We start from the raw sequence: 25,096 nt of genomic DNA, 5'->3' as shown, positions 1-25,096 counted from the left end.
AAGAAGAGTAGTATGTTTAGGGCCAAGTATAAAGAGGGACATCGTGCATGTTCAGGAATGAAAAGTAAAATTTCTCTGTAGCTTGAGCACGAAGTAGAAGACACCAGCAGGGACTATGAAGGAACTTTAAAGCCATATTAAGGAGTATTGCATTGATCCTCAGGAAAATGAATACTCACTAGGGGATTTTAAGCAGAGAACCATGATTGCATTTTAGAAAGAACACACCATAGCTACATTGCAGATGGGTAATGATAGGATAGGATACCAGCCAAAAGCATGTACTGTTTTTGAGGCAAGAGGTGATAATGACCTCAACTAGAGTAATGACAGTGGTGTTGGGGTGGGGCAGGGGGTGGAAGAAAAGGATGGAATCAGAAAGTATTAAGAGGTAGAAGAAAGGTTCGGGAATTGATTGATTAAACACAAAACGGTGAACGGCATGATAGAAGAAGAGGGAATATTCAGAATTAAGCCTAATAAAGGCAATGAATAATTGTAAGTCACTGAAATAGGGAAAAAAGTACAGAGGGAGAGCAAAAACAAGTTGGAGAGGTGAGAAGTAGGGGAGAAGGGGACGCAGAAGATGCCTATATTTGGTCCTGCTGCTGTTTTGGTTGCTGTGGGATGTCCACGTAGAGATGTCAGGTAGGGTATCGCATATGCACATGCGGAGATCGAGGGAGAGACCTGGACTGGAGACATAGTGTTGAGAGATGGGAGCGTTAAGAGGGCTCAGCGCAACTAAAGCTGTGGGTGGAATGAGAAAAAAGGAAAGCCAGGGGCAAAATCCTGAAGATTTCCTGTACCGATAGAAATACTGACAATGTCTTCCCACTCCTGCTGCAGTGCAAGACCCTGGTCCAGACCTCTTAGCCTTATTCACCGTTGAGTAACAATGTGTTCCCACTTGGCCTCCTTAAAGAATAATGGTATCTCTAATACATTTTAAGCTTCAGAGCCAATGTATGTATTCTTTTTTCCTTTACATATTTTTTTGAAGTATAGTTGGCACTCAATGTTACATTAGTTTCACGTGTACAGGGTAGTGATTTGACAAGTCCATATATTATGCTGTGTTCATCAGAAGCAGGGACATTTTTAAAACCCCATTCATGGTGTGTGGGAAGGATAGTTCTCTTGTACCAGGTAATCATGTGTACACATCGTGTTAGAAAGAAAAATACTTGGTATGATGCATAACTTAAGGAATTCTCATTAAATTCCTTGTCCCATTCCTTACTTTTAGAACTCTTCTTTTAAAGGTGAACAGATCCTTGAAGGGAGACTGTGCAATCTGTTCAGCATTGCTATTTATATTTGGAAAATGTTAAATTATCTTAATCATACCTATAGTAACAATCAAGATTAATTGCGGCTATATTAGGATTACTTATTTGTTTCGCCTCAGCAGTAACACAGATCCAGTTGTGCAAGTTATTTCCATAATCCAAATTGTGAAAAAAAAAACATGGCGGAAAAAGCCCATGGAAAACGGGTACAAGTCATATTTAAAATAAATCCATAACCAGATGACTATGTGAAATTCTCCTTTTGAAAAGGAGCTGATTCTGAACAGATTGTCTATGTGTCTCACTGGTGGAAGTGGATTATCCATCTTGAATTGGATTGTGATGACGATGACCCTATTCTAAGTAAACCAAATCTCTTGAACTATATAATGAGATCAGAAGGAACATTCGGTCTGAGAACGACAGATTGCAGTGTCCAAGTTGCTTTCACTAATGTTTTTTCCACCCTCTTTCCTTGATGTGCATAATTCTGTGGTTTTGTCCTGCGTATATTCCTGATCCTGTAGTTCTGTATGCTAATTCCTTTTTTTTTTTTTTCTCATTCTTACTTATTTGTGTAAGCAGAGCTGAATGAGTGGCAGGAAGCTGCGGAATCTATCTTACAAAAAGGTGATGGTGGAAGAATCTAGAATCTTCATTTACTTTGCAGCTGGGTTGCAGAAAAACTACCGCGAGTAAGCATTTCACTGATTCATTCTCACTTATTTTCTTTAGGCTGTGAGGAGGCAAAAGTTGCTTGAACAGAGTATCCAGTCTGCCCAGGAGATCGAAAAATCCTTGCACTTAATTCAGGAGTCCCTCTCATCCATTGACGAGCAGTTGGCAGCTTATATTGCTGACAAAGTGGACGCAGCTCAGATGCCTCAGGAAGCCCAGGCAAGTAGACTGGGAACGAGCTACTGTTATTGGGTGTATTATCTGAACAGGACATTGCTGAATTTCTGACTTAAAATTTATGCGGCTCATTGTATGGAGTGTTATTTCATTGGCTGATTTGAGTATCTGGAGGCACGGGGAAAAGAGAGCTCTAGGTTAGTACTCTAAGCTTTATTTTTGAAAATATATGGTGGCAGAATTTAAAACAGAGATACTTAAAAGATAGGGAAATGTCATATGGAAGTCTGCTGTTTCTCAGTATTTTCAGACTAAAGCTAGAGGGAAGCCTTAGGAATGTAAACTGTAAACAGATTAGTTTTAGTGGTACCACTAAAAATGCAGCCTCAAAAAATTCAGTCTCAAATATTTTATTATCAGCTCATCTCTGTTATCTTGGAATCATAATTTATAGGATCTCTATATTCTACACTTAATGTATTGCAAGTAGTTAATAGCAAAATGTTTGAGATATAAATTTGCATTTAATTACTAATAATCATACCATATACACTCACATGTACTCACACATCCCACTCTGTTCAATCCGAACTGTCCCAAGCCAGATTTTCTAGAATGAGAGTTAAAACAGTAATGGAAATCAATCTAAGATCCCTTTATACTTTATCAGTTTAAGCTATACCTCAATTAACTTTTACCTTGGAAAGTATTTTTTAAAAGCTGCAATTCTATTTTTAAATAACATTTCAACCTATGTAAAGTATGGTAGGTATTATTTATTTCAGTATCTTTGATATTTTCTGATAGTTATGTAGCTACTTTTCAGATCTTAGGTACATATTATGAACCTAACAGCCAAGGATGACTCAGAGAAGTATGTTATGATAGGAGGGGCATTAGAAGGTTACATACCCATCCCAAAGGCCCTCTTCGCACTAACTGGTGGAGATGCCCGAGTGTTTTCATTTTAAAATGAATTTTTGGATTAACTCTTGAATTTATAGGTCATGGTTACAGTGCAATTACAGTGCACTGAGTCATAGTTAAATTGGTGTCCAGAGCATCATTGTACACAGTAGCATGGGACACTTTACCATATTGTCAAATTCTGACCAAAGAAGTCCCTGAGAACACGGGGCAGAGTATAGTGGTTTCGATAGAGTTACCAAGCCCAGGGCAGAGGGGTTCCTCAGTGCAACAGGGGATGAAGAAGATGTGGTTTGGGGGAATCCTGTTGGCAGAATCCTCGTGAGTCACATAGAAAATTTTATAGGCAGGCTTTAGAAAAATGCATGTCAGGAATGACATAAATTACTGAGTTGGGAAGGACTACATGATTATAAACTAAAAGCAGAATAGAATCGATTCTTTTTTTAATTTAGTGACATAAACTTGGAGGAATGTTTGATTAAAGACTGCTCATAAATTTCTGAATATAATTAAGGGAAATTTTGAACAGTATAAATAATAAACATTAACAGTGAACATCTGTACTATAAAATATATAGTTTTTTAAGGCTTACAGAATGGAAGTATGAGTAGCAAATTTGAAACAAGCAATAGCTGTTATTGTTTTAGAAACAAATGGGAGCTTTTAGGAAAAAAAAAAAACAGCTTGTTTCGTTGAAAAGGCTGTGGATCCTGAGTATTTTAACTGAGATATAAATCCAGGATTCCATCAACATGAATATAACATACTAGTTTTTAATACCATAATAGAAAGTGTTTGGTTTTCTCCACTAAAAAAGCTGTAGTAAAAATGTTTTTAATTATCACAGTTTGAAGTACTTGGAAATAACAGCACACATGTCAACTAAGAAATTTCAAATCTACTTGAGAAAAGGGATTTTAGAGCACTAACAAGCTCAAATCCGTTTTCCATGAATTTCTGGTTGCACGGGCATTTTCAAGATACTTCTCGACTTTGAATTCCGCCACTGGTAATATATAATATTGGAAAATGCAAGCCTCCTGAAAGCTATTGAAACATTCTTCTCCAAGATATTCTTTTAAGATGACAGCTAGTGAATTGTTTTCTGGAACAGAGTTATCAGGTACTCAGATTTACTTCAAGGATTGCATTTCCTGAAGCTTGATTTGAAACTCTCTTCAAAGAAACAAGTAGAAAGTAAAGAGGTTGTCTGTGAAGTAAGAACATAAGCAGAGTTTGTCAGACAAAGAAGCCACTAAGAATGCCACCAAAATGACATTTTTTTTTTTGAGTGTATATCATGGGGGCTAATTTTAATGGTTTGTATTAATGCAAAACAACTTGTCTCTTTAAGTTTTCATCAGACTTCATTGCTAATTAAAAGATTCCGTCGGGGTGGGGGGCGCCTGGGTGGCTCAGTCAGTTAAGCATCTGACTTCAGCCCAGGTCATGATCTTGCAGTTCGTGGGTTCGAGCCCTGCATGAGGCTCTGTGCTGCCAGGTCAGAGCCTGGATCCTGCTTTGGATTCTGTGTCTCCCTCTCTCTCTCTGCCCTTGCTGGTGCTCTCTCTCTCTCTCTCTCTCAAAAATAAATAAACATTGAAAAATTAAAAAAAAAAAGATTCAGTGGACTTAGCTTTCCCATTTCAGGAATCAGTACTTGTTTTAGTATATCACTGAGAAGCCAAACAAAAGGAATAGCATTACCGTATTTAGTCATCTTAAATAATGTGCTCTGATTTCCTGTCACACACTGGCCACTTAGATTTGTGGATGTCTGACTCCACCGTGTGGTGCAGTGATAGTTTTGCTATCAAATTTAAATCTGTTCTTCAAGCCTTCTTTTTCTGCCTTTTAAGATTAAGATTCTCAGGTATAACAAATTCCTGGTATTAAGGACATCCATGCAATGTGTATACTTTCTAACTCTTCATATATACTCTTACTATTTATAAAAGTAGATATAGACCAGAATAGGTGCTTGCATTCCATTTGCATTTGTAACTATAAGGCAGAAATGAGCCCCCCGCCCTGCCTCAGCGTGTTAATTGATCAGTTATCTGTCATGATTATAGAATTGAGCCTTCTGATTCTAAATCTGATTAAAAATATATACTGTTTTATTTACTGGCATGAGCTCACATGAGTAAAGCTTAACCATTTAGACAATAAGACTACATACTGCAAGGATATCGGAGCTTACAGTGACCTGAACATTTCTTTTCAGACAATCACACATAAACACACCAAAATCTTGAATAGTTTGACCACAGCATCAAAGCCCCAGTGCCAGGCCATTTAAAGAGAGATCTTTATTCAAGTACAAAATTAAGGTGACATCTTATTGATTCAAATAGAATAAAGCAAATGGGGAGAGCTCTTCTAGATACACAAGTTTATCTTCTAGATACATAAATCAGAAACTTAAAGAACTATTTCAAAAATAGTATGATTAAAATATAAAAATCAAGGGGAATTTCCTCAAAACAGCATTGTAACTTTGCAGAATAAAATCATTAAATTATCTAACTGCAAAGAAACACATACCACGAATATAGTTATTTACTCCTTAATTTTCCTGCAGAACTTACCAAAACATGGACGTTTAGTTTTAGCACCTAAGATCTGGAAGAAAACTCGAAGTTCCCAGGGGGTGCCCTCGGCCAATCATGTCAGAATTTCTGTGTAGACTCAGTCATGAGAATTATTGGAAATTCTCCAGGGTATTTTCACATGTAGCAAAGGTTGAGAACAGCTTTGGAGAGTTCATTCTTGGTAATGGCTGAGTTGCCCCACAGTCTTTTCTTCACATCACATGTCTGAGTACTCACTCCTTGTCGTTCACATGTATGGCATTGTCAGGATTTCAATGGGAGGGAGTTGGGGTGACTTTCTTCAATTTTGATTGTGCCCTTACTCTTATGGTAATTGGATGAAAGTAGAAAACACAGCTGAGAATTCCTGCAGAAATGAATTAATTCAGACAAACAGAATTTTCAACAAGGATGTTTGAAAATGAATTTGACTTGGTTTTCTTGCTTTCTTATCCGCTCCCCCTAATTCTGCATATGTTAATGTGCCAATTAGCTCGGATGTGCCTCTAAATTATTGTAGGAGCCATGATAGTCCTGTCTAAATAACCACTTTAATATCTGTAATTTGTAAAATTACGAAGACATTTCAGTCAGCATTTTTTTCTTTCCTATTCCAGTAATTTCATTATCTTGATTCTGCAGTACCTGCGAAAAATCCACCATTGGTAGCTGTTGAAATGCTCTATATCATTGAGTGTTGATGATGTGCACTGGAGAGAGAATATTACGGTATCACCAAGATTACCACAAGAAGCAGTGGGGCTGCTTAGCAGTGTTGGCAGTAGCTCAACTACATCCTGCAGGAATCCTGCAGATTCCTCATCCCATCTTTTACAACATCATCTCCCACATAGTGTACTTAAGTGCATGAGTAGAGAGAAACAAATTTAAAGCAGTCGAGGAAGCAAGTTATCATCAAAGGAGAGGACCTCATAATCACCATAGAAAAGTGCTCCTATATTTCACTTGTCATGATAGGACTTTTGAGTATTCCAGGTTCACTATAGACCAGATTTCTTCATTCCATCTCTTTTTCTATCCCATCAGCAATGTGGCTAAAACTTAGCATCGACAAATAGAAAAGAAGGATCTTCTTTTGAGCACTGGGTGTTGTATGGAAACCAATTTGACAATAAATTCAATATCAAAAAAAAAAAAACCCAAAAGAATATGTCAAAAGGAAAAAAAAAAAAAGAAAGCTGCGAATTTAAGCTGACCGCATTAGGTGCACATCAAAATAATTCCTAAGTGAGGTCTTCCTGTGTTTACTGAAACTAAATCTTATAACTCAGTTTAAATATGTTTGACCATATTTAAATGTAAGCATCCCAAACTATCAAAATCAATGGCTTAAAAAATAAAGATCTAAGTACGGATTTTGGTCTATCAGATTAAGCTTATGATTTCATTCTAGAATAAAAAAGACTTTTACAATGTAAATAAGCACATTTGAGTGCCAAACGACTCACAACAGTTTAACTCTGCAGCCTACTTCCCTGATTTATGGATTAGACCGTCTAAATCCTTACAGCAGAATTCATTCCGGATTTATGTGATGATGAAGTAATTTAACCATAGAAGAAGAATATGCAGATGTATTACAGACATTTGGGTTCCAATGGTAAACCCCACATGGGCATAGCAGAAATAGTTTCTTTTCACCAAGCAGTAGAAATATGATGGCACACACAACACAATTAATTTCGAATGTGCTCTAACATTGCACTGCTCCCTATGCGTGTTACTGTATAGACCTGATGATTCCCCATTTAGAATGACTGTTATTATTTTGATATATTTAACAGTGTGGGAAATAATTGCAAGCAAGAGTTGCAGAGGGTGCACCAGATTAGAAATTTGCTACCTTTGGGGCGCCTAGGTAGCATAGTCAGTTGAGCCTCCGACTTCAGCTCAGGTCATGATCTCACAGTTTGTGAGTTTGAGCCCTGCATCGGGCTCTGTGCTGACAGCACAGAGCCTGGAGCCTGCTTCAGATTCTGTCTCCCTGTCTCTCTGCCCCTCCCCTACCCATGCTCTGTCTGTCTGTCTCTCTCTCTCTCAAAAAAAAAAAAAAAAAAAAAAAAAAAAAAAAAAAAAAAAACAACGCTAAAATAAATAAATAAATAAATAAATAAATAAATAAATAAATAAATAAAACGTGCTACCCATCATTGACTGTACTTGGAAAAATTACATGGTATCATGTCCTCACAGGATGTATAGTGGTAAAGAAATGGACATCTTTCATATTATAAACTCAAAAGTATACATCTTAAGTCTGCAGTTAAATTACAGCATCCTGTTGTGAAAATCTACACATTCTAAACACAAAAGTGAAGGGAGCTGCATCTGGCTATGGTCGCAGTGGAGATTCTTGCAGTATTCAGAATATTTTAAGGCAATTTAGATTCAACCATTTTTTTTCTTATACAAATAGATATTTATTCCAAAACTAACCTACAGAGAAGTTATAAACCTGAAATGCACACCAAGATAACACTTGGCTTTGTATACACACCCAATGTTTTATTTTCTTTGTGGCATTTATGACCGTCTGAAACTCCTTGTTTATTTTTTAATTAGTTTCCTTGTTGTTTTCCCTGTCAACCTCAATTCACTACCTACCAAAGGTCAGCTTATAAGAGATCAGGACTACCTAGCAGGTCCTCAATAAATCTTTGGTGAATTTATTCAATTCGTGAAAGTTATACCACATTTAGTCACTAAATATGTGCCAGATAAATGTGCCAAGAACTGTTTTTTTTTAAAAAAAAAAAAAAAAGGAGACAAGCCTAAAATGGATTTTGCCATCTTGCCGTAAGATAGCAGAAAAGAAAGATGAAAATCAAAGAATTGGTGACCAGACATGTTTACTATAATCCTCAAGAACCATTTTTAAAATGGGACTTAGTAGGTATCCTCATAACATCTTGTCACAGTGTTTTATAATTCTGCCAAGGTTTGGAACTCTGGAACAGTTTGAAAATATTTTAAGTAGTACTGAATACCATTTTTCACGTGAGAAGGAACGATTAGCGGAAAGTACATAGCCCAGCCTTTCCATGTACTAGTCCAGTCCTTTAAAGGACTGTACCATGTGAATGGCGACTGTTTTCAAAGCATCTGCATTGTGTTATTTTATGATTACAATATTTTAATGAGGTAGATAAGTCAAATATTTAGGTCTAAGGGAATATTTGAACAGGCTACATGATTGATTGAAGCTGGGGATGGGGATGGGGATAAGGAGTTGTTGAAAATGGACACATGGGATCATTTGAGGGAGCTATAGAAATGTTCTACACATCAAATGGTGGCAGTGGTTTCAAAACTGTAAATTTAAAATATGCTGACTTTTGCATTTGTTGAATTCTGTGGTACATAAACTCTACCTCAATGAAGTTGATTTTATTTATTTTTATTTTTTGGGGCGCCTGGGTGGCTTGGTCGGTTAAGCGTCTGACTCGGCTCAGGTCATGATCTTGTGGTCTGTGAGTTCGAGCCCCGTGTCGGGCTCTGTGCTGACAGCTCAGAGCCTGGAGCCTGTTTCAGATTCTGTGTCTCCCCCTCTCTCTGCCCCTCCCCTGTTCATGCTCTGTCTCTCTCTGTCTCAAAAATAAATAAACGTTAAAAAAAATTTTTTTAAGTATATTTATTTTGAGGGAGAGAGCAGGGGAGGGGCAGAGAGAGGGAGGGAGGGAGAATCCCAAGCAGGCTCTGCGCGGCCAGGGCTCTGTGCAGGGCTCAAACTCATGGACACAGTGCTTGCAATCATGAACTGTGAGATCATTACCTGAGTCAAAATCAAGAGTTGTACACTTATCCAACTGAGCCACCCTGGCACCCCAATAAAGTTGATTTTAAAAGAGACTGTTTAATAGACAATATTGCAAATAGCATATTTAAAAAAAAAACAAGTTCAGTTTACTGTCAACTTTCTTTTCAAGTTTATTTATTGATAGAGAGAGACAGACAGATGGACAGACAGACAGGCAGACAGACGGAGCGGGGTAGTGACACACAGGGAAACAGAGAATCGCCAGCAGGCTCCCATGCTGTCAGCACAGAGCCCAATGAGGGGCTCAAAGGAATGATGAGATCATGACCTGAGCCAAAATCAAGAGTTTGATGTTCAACTGACTGAGCCACCCAAGCACCCCTCAACTTTTTTAGTCTATTGTTTTCATGCATAGTAAAGGATTAAACGTGAGGAATTTTGTGAAGTAACCTGGAATTGACTTAAATGGTGGATATTTATTCTTGATCATCCTTGTGTCCACTGTAAGATTTTACATAGTAATATTATAATGTTTCAGTTGTTCATAGGCAAATACATTTAATGGATGTCATTTCTAAAGCATTTTCACTGAAGCTGGGACTTTAGCTCAGATCTCCTTCCTTTACTTTGATAATTAGTTTTCTATCAGGCAAAGACATATAGCCACTATACTTCCCCAAATTTCTATGTAGTATTTCAGATTTCCCCCAAAGTTTTGTTTCTTCACTTCCCTAATTTGAAAAGTAACCATAATTGCTTGAAAATGTAATTTATAACGGACTGTTCTATTGCCATTGCCATTATTATAACTATGACCAGCATTATTTCTCAGATGTATTGTAAGGAATGATCACTCCACGAGTATTCAAGTTTTGGGTTTTAAAAGGTTCTCAAATTTACTTAGAAAAATTTGCATGTTGTTTTTCTCTTCCAGAGATTTATGGTCGACCTTTTATATTTGAAAAGCTTAAGCAAAATTTAACAAACACAGAAACCTGCTTTTCCAGAAATTTGTTACTATGCCACATGACTCCTATGTCAAGCAAAATGTTTTGAACCCATTCAAATGGAATGTTCTCTTCATACCACTCCTTTCCCCTTCCTATCAGAGTAGTAGGAGAGAGGTGGAAGAAAATGGTTGTCAGCCATTTTCTTAAATTTCTTAACATAGAGCTCCACAAAGTACTTACAATTGAACTAAGTTAATAGCTAAATTTATCTCAGTGATATTAAAATGTTTGCCATTACTGGAGCACCTGGGTGGCTCAGTTGTTTGAGTGTCCGACTTTGGCTCAGGTCATGAGCTTACGGTTCGTGGGTTCAAGCCCCGTGTCGGGCTCTGTGCTGACAGCTCAGAGCCTGGAGCCTGCTTCAGATTCTGTGTCTCCCTCTCTCTCTGCCCCTCCCCTGCTCATACTCTGTCTCTCTCTGTCTCAAAAATAAACATTCAAAAAATAATAATAATAAAATAAAATGTTTGCCTATTCTGTTTCTCCCTCTCTCTCTGCCCCTCCCCCACTCATACTCTGTCTCTTTCTGTCTCAAAACTAAACATGAAAAAAATAAAAATAAAAATAAATGTTTGCCATTATGGCATAAATGTGCACACACACATTAGGTATGTGTGTATAGACACAATTACATTTATGTATATATTGAACTTAACAAATATGTATTGAGGGTTCCACCATGCCACGCAGACCTGCAAAGAGCCTCTAATTAAGTTGTTGGAGTGTAACAAGCTCTTTGGCCTGCTGCATATTTCTGAGAAAAGTCAAAACTGCGCCATCTGACAAAATTTATAGGTAACACGCTTTCTAACTTGTCTAATGAATTCATAGGATCTTTTTACAAGCAGTACTAAAAAGCTGTGTGAATTTCTTCTTTCCTTTGTACTTGACTGAAATACTGTGTAGTATAGTCTAAAATTTTTCAAAATAATTTTCCCACTACCGTAATTAGTACACTTTTTCCCTTGCTCCCTACTGTTTTGAAAGTACAACTAATCCAAGCTCTTTTAGTACATTTTTTTCCTTTAATTTTGTGAGTCTGTATTATATGTGGCTATTTCCCCTTCTCAAGGGTGCAATTTCGGAATTGTGATTTGTTTTAAAATTACTAATCTAATGGTGTTAACATTTCTCCATTAATCATCTCAACATGACATCTTCTAATCTTTTTCTTTCCAAAATATTTTAGTTATTTTCTCTGGGATCATTTTCTTTATTTGACATCACAAAAGCTCCAGTAATCATTTGATAGAAAAATTTCCTTTATTCCATTAAATGCTTTAGACAGCTGCAGCTTAATTTCGCCTGCCATTTTCTGTCATTATTTTGATATATGAGAATGGTCTGATGAGGTAAATCATGGGAAAAAGCCCTGCTCTCTTCTCAGTTAATGGTAAAGTGCTATATTGGAAATGTCTTTAAAGTTTGATTAGTTTTTAGTTGTATAATTTACCCTTTCCCTTCCTTAGTGAAACATTGGTTATTTCTATTCGCATTGTTGTTTTCTACTTTCACTGTATAGGGCTAGTTATAAACATAATGGCAGGATTACCACATGTCTGTTTTTGGTAATGACATGATGTCAGAATTTGCTTTATGTTACTTCACCTTATGAAAAGGAAAAATCCAGCCATCCTGAAAGTTATTGGCCCGAGAAATCCTATCAGGCCATACAAAGGTGTTCTAAAACAGTATCCCTGATTTGCTACTTCACTTCCTTTTATTTTTGTGGAGAATTACTGAATTTATATAAAGCCAAGCTGATGAATTCACAACATCAGTTTGGTTGTTTTCTTCAGTTTTCATCCATACCCTGGTAGATGTAGATCTTACGTGAAAATAGAACTCAAATTATACAGCTTTTAAATCTTGAGCAGATCTTACACATCTGGGAGCCAAGTATGGAAATCATTTTCCTTTGCATTAAATTTTCCATTTTCAGTGTTTGCTTCTATAGTATTATTTTTTCATTGTCTGATCATAATGTCAGGAAAGATGATGTAGTATTTGTCTTTTTTATTGGAAGGGAGAGGCAAACCATAAAGCAGTCTCTTAACTATAGAGAACAAACTGCAGTTTGCCGGAGGGGAGGTGGGTGGGGGGATAGGTTAAATAGGTGATGGGGATTGTGGAGGGCACTTGTGATGAACAGTGGTGTTGTATGGAAGTGACGAATCACTGAATTCTACTCCTGATACCAATATTACACTGTAAGTTAACTAGCTGGAATTTATTTATTTATTTGTTTATTTATTAAAAAAAAAAATTTTGAGAGGGAGAGAGAGAGAGAGCGTGAGTGAGGGAGGGACAGAGAGAGGGGGAGACAGAGGATCTGAAGCAGGCTCTGTGCTGACAGCAGAGAGCCTGTTGCGGGGGTTCGAACTTACAAACTGAACGGTGAGATCATGACCCAAGCTGAAGTTGGACCTTTAACCAACTAAGCCACCCAGGTGCCCCGAACTAACTGGAATTCAAATAAAAACTTGAAATATGAAAAAATTAAAATAAAAGATTGATTGATAGAAAAATAAAAGAGTTTTTAAATAGGACATTGTCCAGTCTGCGTGGAAGTTTCCATAGTAAGCTGTTATTTAAACAAATCATGTATGTATTTCGCAATAAACTTGCCCTAAAGTGATAAGCAGTTTTTAATTACGTGGTTCCAGAATACTAATCTGATGAGGTTAAATAAAGGAGGTAGTGAATGATATCCAAAGTACAAACTAAAAATGAATTACCACTTGAAAGTAAGAATTGTGGATTTAATTTGTAAAGGTGCTAACTCACTACATAAAAGTGCGATGCATGTTATGCCATCTTCCCTAAGTAGAATTGATTGGAAATATATATCCATTCTTATCTTATAATTTTAGTAATGAATTGAATTGTTGTTATTGAATATATTCACTAAATATATTAGGGAGCTTTCCCCAAAGCTACTTGTGTGATATTGTCTGACAACAAAAGCAAAAGGATAATTTCAGCAAAGAACTGTATTCCTTATGGTACTGCAGTGTATGTTAATATACAAAATATTCTGAGATATTCTGTGGTACAAATGTTTATCCTTAATTTCCAAAACATATTTACTCACTGGGATTTTTTCATGCATTACCCACTTAATCGATAAAGAAATTTTGATCTCTCATCCTATTAGAACAATACTTATAGATGGGAGAATTTTTCTAGAAAGAATTTTACCTATAAATTATAATAAAATCTCAGTTTCTCAGTTTTAATGATTTTAATGGTGGTGATCTTTCTAAGAATACAGAAATTCAGCTTCTCAACTCTCTGTCTAAAAGCTTGTCATAAATAGGAATATTCCAAAAGTCTGTGTAATGCTTTGCCTTGGGTTCTCAATTGTCAAACTTTGCTGACATGTTACTTGTTCCTTCACATACCCTGGTGACAAATAAAGCTTACGTTTTGGGTTGTGTTTCTATAAGTCACTGTTGTTCCTATAGTTTATGAGTCCTGACAACAGTGTGGCTTATTTGGGAAAATGTGGAATTTATCAGCAGAAGATCTGTGTCCTAGTGATCACTTACATTATCTTGGCTTTGTTTTGTAATGCCAGGCTGACTAGAGGCAGCTTTGAGGGGGGCAGTATTTCAGAAAAAAATATATACTAATTAGAAATAGAAAATTATTGGTGAGTTATAGAAGGGCCTTTTGTAAAGGAGGGCCCCTGCAACTTAAGGTTCAGTAGCTTCACACGAATTCCTCCTTTCCAAAGTAATTATTGCTCTACCCACGTCTAGTTTTTCCTTCCATGAAATGAAGTATATACACTCTGCATATTCCAAACACAGTCTTTGGTAGCATCATTAGCATAGGCTGAAATGAGATCCCATATTCTTACTCTCTACCCCTCCAAAACCCCTTCGCAGCCATGTGCAATTTAAATTATGCCAATGTCTTCAAATTTTACCGGATTCTTTAGTAAAAATAAGAATTGCCCCTTCTCTTTTATCACATAGTGTGAGGGCTGTTTTTTTTTTAAACATATTCCTTGTATGTCTGCTTTGTAATTTACTTGTATCTCTATGTTCTGTCTTCCTAGAACATAAAATCCTTAAGAATAGAGACATTAGTTTTGTTCTCACTCTGTGGAATTGACTAGATGTAGTAGTTGTTTCTTGAATTGAATTCATAAACTAAATGCCATTAATGAGATGAGTGCACACATGAGATGAAATATCTGTCTGGTCTGACAAATGTCCATGTGGATGACACATTTATTTTTGAATCATAATTGAAGAGGAAGGCTAGTTGTTTAAAGGACACCGTCTGCTACTTCCTAGGTATGTTACCTTGCACAAGTCAGCGTTTCTACCCTCATTTGTAAATGAGGGTGACGCGTACTTATATCTTAGTTTGATTAGGTGATTAAATGAATGTATGTGAACTGTTGGTACAGAAGCTCACAGATAGCTGCTTTTGTGCTGATGATGATGATTTCCTTCAGTGCTCTTCTCTTACCCTTCTAGTTTAAAAGGTTAGGGGAATATGTGTATAATTCATTTTTTCCTCACTATATATACCTTGAGGGCTGAACAAATGGAAGAGTTTAAAAAAAGTGGATAGGTGGTGTTGCAGATGTATTATTTGGGTCCTCTGCTCTCTTTGAGTATCTTCTTTTTTTCTCCTCAGTTGCCATTCCCAGTTTGCACAATGGCTTTGCAACTTCCGTCACTTTCCTTTAGACTTCTCCTCCACCCATTCTCTCCCTTCCTCCCTGGACACCAAAAGAAGCCCTTCTTCATAAATAAATGATACGTAATGACACATTTGTGAGTGACTATTTGCACAAACTTGAACAGGTGTTTTTACATGCATTATAACATCTGATCTTTTCACTAAAACCAATGTAGTTGTCTGCTGCAAACAGAGTTTTCCCAGGACTACTGATAATGCTTCTTTACTGGCTTATTATCATCATCTTCAGCTTATAGATGAGAAAATTAAGCCTCAGGAAGGTTTAGTACTTAGTGGCGAATCAGAGCCCTGAAATTTAAATCCAGACTTCTTACTCTATTCTGTTCTGATTTCCAGAGAGCATCAAGTAAGAAGTCATTTCTTTCCTTCTACATCCAAAATGATCTTTATGTCTTACCTTTGGCTTCTGAAAAAGTGGCACCACCTCTTTCTGTCAGTATTTTGCATTGATTATTGATCTTTGCTCTCTAATCCCTCTTGCTTCCCACACGGTTTTTCCAATCACTTATCATCTTATTTAAATAAGTCAGAGAAAAACAAATACATGATTTCACTCATATGTGGAATTTAAGAAACACAACAGATGAACATAGGAGAAGGGAAAGAAATAAAGAGAAAAACATAAATGGAAGCAAACCATAAGAGACTCTTAAATACAGAGAACAAACTGAGGGTTGCTGGGGGGTAGTGTGTGGGGGATGGTTAAATGGGTGGTGGGCATTAAGAAGGGCACTTGTTGGGATGAGCTCTGGGTGTCATATGTAAGTGATGAATCACTGGTTTCTACTCCTGAAACCATTATTATACGACATGTTAACTAACTTGGATTTAACTAATAATAATAATAATAATAATAATTAGTTACAATACAAGACAACTCTCTCAACCCTTGGCTCCTTTCACATAGCTTTAATATGTGTTCGAGTGTCATTCACCACATTACATTATGTGGAGAGATAAAATTCCTCAAAAATAATTTAAACTATTTTTAGATGAGGGTTTCCTGGTCTTTAATCAGGCTTCAGCCTTTGACAACCTAATTTCTGCTCTGACCACTGACTGTTCTAGCTGCAGTGCTCACTGACCAGCTAGTGTATGCTTGTTAGTACTTCTCTCATTTGACATGTCTCAAAATTGACATTGTTGATTTCTCCCTCATTCCTAAAACTCTCACATCACTTGAAGGAAGTGGTACCCTTTCTCTTTCCTGATCGTTCCTCTTCTTCTCTTGTAATCTTCCTTCTCTCCTGTGGTTCTTCCCTTTTTCTGCACACCCCTTAAATTCCTATTTCCATGGTTCTCTCCTGGCCCTGCCTCTATGTCCCTCTAAGTTGGAGTGCACTAAAATAAATACAGACAATACAGGGGTACACTGCTCTTTTGAAAAAAAAAACAAACATGTGGTTATATGTATGTGTGTGTGTGTATGTGTGTGTGTGTGTGTGTATATGTATATATATAAAATGATTTATAAAATCTAAATTCACTTCAAAATACTATTGAATTTATAATAGCATTCTCGGGGCGCCTGGGTGGCGCAGTCGGTTAAGCATCCGACTTCAGCCAGGTCACGATCTCGCGGTCCGGGAGTTCGAGCCCCGCGTCAGGCTCTGGGCTGATGGCTCAGAGCCTGGAGCCTGTTTCTGATTCTGTGTCTCCCTCTTTCTCTGCCCCTCCCCCGTTCATGCTCTGTCTCTCTCTGTCCCAAAAATAAATAAAAAACGTTGAAAAAAAAATTATAATAGCATTCTCTTATTTTGGGTTTCCTTAGTTATTAGACTAACTGTAAGTAAACCTATTATTATCTGTGATTCTGATCACTGTAAAATTTTAAACTTTCTCTTCATATTGAAAACCTGGAGTTTTTCATTTAGGACATGAGGTTATATATTACCTCATTCCCACCTGCTTTGCATTTATATTTCTGCCACTGTGCATTCATTCTCTGTCTATTATTTTATTTTCCCAACCTCTTCATGCCATTTGTTGCCTCATCGGAGTAACTTGTTTTCCTTCAGTTGGGAATGCTTTTGTTCTTAAAACGTCTGTCTCCTTGCTTATCCAATATACTATTTAGAACATTTAGGTAAAAGTAGCAAAACTGAGTTCACTGAAGCAAAAACAAAAATGAGGGAAAGAAGTCTGTCATAGGTTTACAGGGATGTCTCATGGCAGCAAAGTAAAAGAATAAAATTTGTCTCAGGAAGGGACTAGATCCTGTGTTTTGGTTACTTGCAGGAGCTATTTATCATTATGTACTTATATGGATCCCTAACCCCAAATTTTGTGGTTTCTAGAGAATAGTACATGCTGCTTTGTCTTATATAAGGGAGTAATTCAACCAATGAAGCTATTTTATATATATATAAATACATATAAATATATATACACACACACACATTTATATTTATATAAACATATATATACATATATATATATAGTAAAAAAAAGTATTTGCATGAATCTTGGCTCTTAATTATTTGATGCCAGAATTCTAATTATGTAAGTAATCCATAATTACTTTGTCTCTATAATGGTTAGAATCAATATGCTAAGAAATAATATTAAGGTATATATGTACATTTGTAGCCTTATATCCTAAGTAACTCCTTCACCCCTTAACCCATTTTCTTAGGATAATTCTCACTACTCATGGCTGGGTTGTAGCTCTCTGTGGTAACTAACTTATCACACTGTTGTTATTCTCTAGTAATATGTACTAGAATTGACTCCAACTGGTATAATTAGGTGAGACTAATATGCATTATGCAAATTGTTTTCATGAAAATTTTATGGGCACTGTGGTATAAGTTAATCATTTTCTTTTCTAACTTGTGATAACCTGACAGCAACCAAAATTTAAATTAGAATAATTTGACCACTTCCTGATTTTTGCTCTTTCTGGCAGAGAGAAATGAATGAATTTATTGTTTGAGCCTCTGCACACTACAGAATTGGTCCCACTCCTGTGGCAGGCTCAAAAGTGTACAAGTCAAATACAGACATACGTTTGAATAGAACTCACTCAAAAATGTCTATTTAAGGGGCGCCTGGGTGGCTCAGTCAGTTAAGCATCCGACATCTGCTCAGGTCATGATCTCGCGGTCCGTGAGTTCGAGCCCCGCGTCGGGCTCTGGGCTGACCGCTCAGAGCCTGGAGCCTGTTTCAGATTCTGTGTCTCTCTCTCTCTCTGACCCTCCCCCATTCATGCTCTGTCTCTGTCTCAAAAATAAATAAACGTTAAAAAATTTAAAAAAATGTCTATTTAATATAGAAAATACAGCAATTTTTATACTTACTTAAATTTTACAAATGAGTCTTTTTAAGAAGCTTTTAAGTATTTATCAGACAGAAAGCAAGGCCAATTAAAGGATTTAACTTCACTTTCCTAAATCCATAATTTCCCTGAAATGACTGAATAAAGATCACTATTAAGGAATATTGTCCACATGCAAATCTTTCATTATATCTTATCCCTGTTACAGCTTATATACATACATACATACATATACATACACATGCACGCACACACACACGTATATATATATATATACATATATATTTATATTCATACATATATACACATACACACATACATATGAATATATGTGTGTGTGTGTGTGTGCATAATATTTTGTCTTTGGTCAGATTTGAGTGTAAATTCCAAGATAAATGAATATCAGTTTTAAATATTAGATGGAAACTGTTATTTCCTACTGAAAATATCTGAAATAGCTATTCATTATTGCTGATTCCAAAGGATAATTTCTTTTCCTAATAACCCAAATAGGAGAAAAATGAGCCATTTCATTTTTGATAATGTTTGGTAAGTAAAAAAAAATAGTGTTTTTTTTATAGGAGGCTACATTGTAATAGTGATTTCAGAGAGTTTCAGAATTTCATCTTCTTCGAAAGTGTTATTCTTTGCAATAACCTGCAAAGCATGCTGACTAATAATGCTTTCCTCCCAACAGAAAATCCAATCAGATTTGACAAGTCATGAGATCAGTTTAGAAGAAATGAAGAAACATTACCAGGGAAAGGAGACTGCCCAAAGGGTGCTGTCCCAAATCGATGTGGCCCAGGTACATATTATTGCATAAACTAAGGAAATGGTTTTAGTTGGGTATTAAAACATACTCTGTATTAGACAGTTTGATTATTAGCAAAATTAGGATTGAGGGCATTATTTGAAAACTATAATATGATATGTAAATAATACAGATTTGGAGGGGTTTCCATTTTAAAGATAAAATTAATAAATTACACTTTATTTAGTACCACGTTAAGAACAACTACTGAATTCAAATATATGTATTGTTTCTGCTGGAAAGGTAGAAAAGAATTGCTTTAGTTTTTTTTTTTTTAACTTTTTTTTATCTTTAGGGATAACAAAAAATCTATTAACAAAAGTATGGCTGCCTGTTGTTTGGAATGTGAAACTATAGGGATGCTTTCTTACATTGTCTTTCCAGAAAAAGTTGCAAGATGTTTCCTTGAAGTTTCGATTATTCCAGAAGCCAGCCAATTTTGAGCAGCGTCTACAGGAAAGTAAGATGATTTTAGATGAAGTGAAGATGCATTTGCCTGCATTGGAAACAAAGAGCGTGGAACAGGAAGTAGTACAGTCACAGTTAAATCATTGTGTGGTAGGTATTTCTGGTGACTTTCCTTATTAAGAAGTATGTGAGGACCCTCCTTTATAACAGAAGATTGTTTCCAGATAATTATGATAATTATACAATGTTATTTTAAGATTAACAACAAACATTAGCACATGTGTATTGAGAGACGAGAACACTTACTGAAATAGTACCCTTTTAATACATCCTCTGTAGGTGTCTTTTTGGAATCCAGAATTCTCTAAGGACTGTGTAGAATATAAGAGGAAATACCCTTTATTTATTTTTTTAAGTTTATTTATTTATTTTGAAAGAGAGAGACAGAGAGCAGGGGAGAGGCAGAAAGGGAAAGAGAGAGAGAATCCTAAGCAGGCTCCACATTGACAGTGCAGAGCCCGATTTGGGGCTTGAACCCACAAACCATGAGATCATGACCTAACCTGAAACCAGGAGTCGGTTGCTTAACCAGCTGAGCCAGCGAGGTGTCCCATTTAATTTTTGTAGTACTTTGAATATATATTTTAAATGTAAATTCTGAAAAGAATTTTAGATGTCTGGAAACAGCAACAACAGCAACAACTACATTAATGAAACCGTTCCAGAAATGAATACCAAGTAAGCTAAGTGATCTATACAAGTTGTCCCTAATTCTCAAGGCCACTGATTAATGAGATAATTTAAATTTTTTTTAACGTGTATTTATTTTTGAGACAGGGAGAGACAGAGCATGAACAGGGGAGGGTCAGAGAGAGGGAGACACAGAATCTGAAGCAGGCTCCAGGCTCTGAGCTGTCAGCACAGAGCCCGACGTGGGGCTCGAACCCACAAACCACGAGATCATGACCTGAGCCGAAGTCAGATGCTTAACCGGCTGAGCCACCCAGGCGTCCCTAATGAGAATTAATTTAAAGACAACACAGCTGGTGAAGGGCAAGAGGAAGATTCCAATCCAGGCACTCTTACTCCAAATCCTAGTATCTTTCCATTAAATATCAGTGCTGGATATATACTGAAGTCCCACCACACCTCAAAGACAGAGTCAAGAGGCATGGAAGGCACATGATTAGCTTGTAGCATAAATCTTCAGAGGATTTGGGGATTTTGAGCTGTGTCCCTTATTGCAATTATTGGAAATTCGCCATGTCTGATGACTTCTCTGAAAACTTAAGGCTGAATTACAAAGGCATCTCCTAGAGTAATACAACTGTTATTATAACTCTATGTGTACTTTGGGCAATGGGGTAGAAGTTCACATAAAATAAAAGCACTGAATGTTCTTAACATTGAAGATGAAAACAAGGTTATCTCTTTAGTACTTTGTGTTTTTAGTATTGTTTCTACATTGACTCCCTAACATAAACTTAAAAGAAACATTTTAGATGCATTTCAGTCATATTATTTTGAGTGGGAAAGTATCTTTTAACAAAAATTTTATAATCTATGTATTTCTTTGTGAAAAATTCTGAAATATTTTGTATGCAGTGACATTTCTTCATAATAAAGGCTGCATTTTAGTGGTATCATGATTATAAATGTTCCTGCCCCCCAAAATAAAATTTGAATATAACAGTATGTAATTATTAGCTGGTGTTAGATGAGCAAACATTAGGGATTTCTAGGATGATATCACCTATTAAATTTTGCATAAATTATTGAAAGCAGAATGACTCAACTATACTATCATCATGGTTAAATATATCCCTAAAGGGAGAGTTGTTCCCTTCCATGAATAGGTCTCTAATAGTACTTTGTAAAACTTGTCTGCTGGTAAGTATGAGGTGGAAACAATGTTCCCTGCACCCAGCTGTGACTGCCCTGAGGGTACCCTGAAACAGCTTCAAGTACTTGCTCAATTTGTTTCTAGTTCTGGTTTAAAGTCAGGAGCAATTCAAGTAGTCCTTCCGTAAGGATACCTTTTTTTTTTTTCTTTTTAACTTTTATATTTTAAAAAAGTACTTAAGATGCCTCATTGCAGGGGCGCCTGGGTGGCTCAGTCGGTTAAGCATCCGACTTCGGCTCAGGTCATGATCTCACACTCTGTGAGTTCGAGCCCGGTGTCAGGCTCTGTGCAGACAGCCCAGAGGCCTGGAGCCTGCTTCAGATTCTGTGTCTCCCTCTCTCTCTGCCCCTCCCCTGCCCATGCTCTCTTTCTGTCTCAAAAATAAATAAAAACATTTAAAAAATATGCCTCATTGCCTGTACTATAATCATTGCCTTTGCCTTCAAGAAATTTTTGTTGAGTTAACAAAAAAGTCTTCCCAGCATGAGCACAAAGAAATATAAGGGATGTTTCCCTCCCTTCGTGATAAATATTTTTTCTGCATACTGAATGACATGATTTTAACGGCTAGCAGTACTTTGAACTTTCAACATAAATTTAAATCACTGAGGTTTTTTTTATGTTTAAAGAGTAAATCATTTGCATATATCTCTGATTTCAAAATTCACAGAATTGATTCCCTCTGTACAGTTAATGGTTGAATGTTTCTACATACCGAGATTTTATCATTTCTAGGTTAGAAATAAAATGAAGTAAAAAAATCATCTGGAAACTCAGAACCCAAAATTATTAATAAATGAATATTAACACAAAACAACCATCAAAGAAGGGATTAAGATGAAACTAGATTATGTATTAGCTTTAATTAATATTTGCTTAACCTTTCCAAAATGTATTGTTGTGGGCATTGATTTTAAACTGAAAAGAGAAAATAAACCAAGTTGTAATTCCCAAGAAAAAGCAGCTACCTACTAGTAACTTTGTTTCTTAGTAACAATAAAACATGTAGTTGTTCACATTTACCACTGAACATGTGAAAGCAACAATGTATCATGTAAACTATTATATATGCATGTCTTCACATATACACCTGTACCTGTGTGTATGCTTTCATGCCTCCATACATACACATATCTTTCCAGGAAAATAGCTGTCAGGTGAAGTTGTGATGCTTGTTTCGTAAGTCTGAAAGCAGTATAGTTTCCTGAAGTAATACATTTGTTCTTTATGGTTGTGATGTCCATGTGAGTTTTTAAATTATATTTTTGTATCTGTTTGTATTCAATTGATCAGCCCCATTTAGAAAAGACATTTACATAATGTAATTGGCATATTTAAAATTGCCTGCCTTCCTTGTCTATGATTTAACTAATAGATGTTGAAATTGTGATCTGGAAATTTAGGTGTTTCATGACCACTGAAATGTGTGAGAACAACAGTGAATGTGTCTCTAGTGAATCCAATACTGTCTGGTGTATTGGGCTCTCAATAAATACCTGGTGAAAGAGTCAATGAATTTTTCCAAACTCCCAGCTACTATTTTATAACTAAAACATTTAAAATAGAAAGCATTTAACTTTTAGAAATAATCTTGATCAACTTGGTTTGTAAAAGTAAATGTATACATGACGTACACTTACTTTAGTAAGAATAACTACAGAATCTGCATGTCTGTATGTCTATATATAATTGCAAATAGAAATATTAAATCAACAGAAAATGTTGAGGCTACATATTGATCACAGCTGCAAAATGCTACTACATTAAAACTGTAAACATGGAATGAAAATGAAAGTGACCTCTACCTCTATTTCTTTTTTATTAATCATGACAGTATAAGTTGGACACTATTGCTTATTATTTTGTTTTGTTTTAACTTAGAACTTGTATAAAAGTCTGAGTGAAGTGAAGTCTGAAGTGGAAATGGTGATAAAAACTGGACGTCAGATTGTACAGAAGAAACAGACAGAAAACCCTAAAGAACTTGATGAAAGAGTCACGGCTTTGAAATTACATTATAATGAGCTGGGAGCAAAGGTGAGTGCGCCTTGGAACCAGAAACACTGGCTATTTACCACTTTCCTTGTAAATTGCAAAACAAAAGGTAGTAATGATGCACAATTAATGTCTTAGAAAGTTAATCATTTTCTCTCAATAGATAGGTACATACACACATTTATGCATACAGATAGAGATAGATATAGTCCCACGTGTAGTTCTTGTTAAGAAACAATAATTAATCCATAAGGATCTTCTTTCCAGTCTGCATTAAAAAATATGTACAGCTCAAAGAGATTTTTATTGGCCCATCGTATGGTTTTAAAAAGGTTTCTTTCCTCTAAACTCGCCTTCTTTTCATTGTATAAATTTGCTTGTGATGACTTAAAGGCTGGAGCCTTTTATAAACTAATGCACTTACGTGTATTTAGATACAATGGAGTTGACACATTCCACATAGACCACATTAGGTGTAATAGAGTTGTCACATTCCATAGAAATTATTTCCCTGTGTGGCAAGTCTTGCATGATCCACCACATTTGGCTAATAAGGTAGCATGGATATCCAGTGAAGTCCTATTGCTCTCTGATTATTTGTGTATTTTTGTCCTGATAGTGTTCAGTGCCCAATTCCATGTCGCCGTTAATTAAAGATATTTATATTTCTCTATCCGCTTTCCCAAACAGTGGAATGACAAGGATCGTTACCCCACTTCCCTCAAATCAAACATTCTCTATCTATGCTCTATAGATTTAGAAGTTTTATGGCTGAAAATAATGATAGTAATCATAAAAAATAGTCATAATGGCATGACTTGTCACCTTCAAGGACCGACCTAGCCTTTTCCATGCTCTTATTTCATATTACTCTAAACTTTGTAAAAAAATTTTTGGTGCTCAGCTAAGGTTTAACATACTGACACAGTAACACAATAATCATTTCTGTCTTTAAAAAAGTTGTGATATCTTAATATATTATATGGTATCTTAGATAATAAGAATATTTTATTAACATCATGTTTGTTTGCTTAAACTTATGCAAATAAAGTTGTCCATTTTTGGCATTTAGGGCTATTTATGAATAAGTACAAATTTAAGTACTTTAGGTGAGGACCTTTAAATTAGGAGCATTTGCGGACAGTTTCATTTTCCTGACACTTCGTGTGATAAAACAAATAGAGTAAAATAAGGGCCAAAGCAGAAAAAAATAAAAATGCATTCATTTTAATTTCCTTCTGAATAAAAGAGATTTACTGGGATCGATGGGGAGAACAGAGTACATTTTTATGTCCCACCTTCTCCACTTTATTAAATATAACAACATCAGTGAGACACCTGTTACTTCATTTTAGACACAAATATAAATGTGTGTCCACATTTGTGAAGTATCCCTACAGACACAAATTTCTACTATTTCACCCTGTAAGTAGATGGAAGGTTATGTTTTAAAAGTACTAATTGCAAATTACTTTTTACCAAGAGAAGGTAAATTTTAGATTAAAATGGAACTCTGG

At 36.0% G+C, this 25,096-nt stretch overlaps 1 protein-coding gene across 2 annotated transcripts in view; it reads left to right on the top strand.

The window, feature by feature from the left end:
• Positions 1-25,096, top strand: part of DMD (dystrophin) — a 1,630,689-nt gene that overhangs the window by 376,624 nt on the left and 1,228,969 nt on the right. For both annotated transcript variants that reach the window (XM_047076051.1, XM_047076052.1), the window contains exons 25-28: positions 2,028-2,189; positions 19,157-19,267; positions 19,658-19,831; positions 23,466-23,621. In XM_047076051.1, coding sequence (XP_046932007.1) covers positions 2,028-2,189; positions 19,157-19,267; positions 19,658-19,831; positions 23,466-23,621 — 603 coding nt within the window. The remainder of the gene's footprint in view (positions 1-2,027; positions 2,190-19,156; positions 19,268-19,657; positions 19,832-23,465; positions 23,622-25,096) is intronic.

The sequence above is a fragment of the Lynx rufus genome, unplaced genomic scaffold (genome assembly GCF_022079265.1).
Source record: "Lynx rufus isolate CCGP_SWC_20201006 ecotype Redwood Valley unplaced genomic scaffold, mLynRuf1.p SCAF_14, whole genome shotgun sequence".
Taxonomy (NCBI): Eukaryota; Metazoa; Chordata; class Mammalia; order Carnivora; family Felidae; genus Lynx; species Lynx rufus.
The sequence above is the reverse complement of the archived record's forward strand: the minus strand, read 5'-3'. Positions and strand labels throughout refer to the sequence as shown.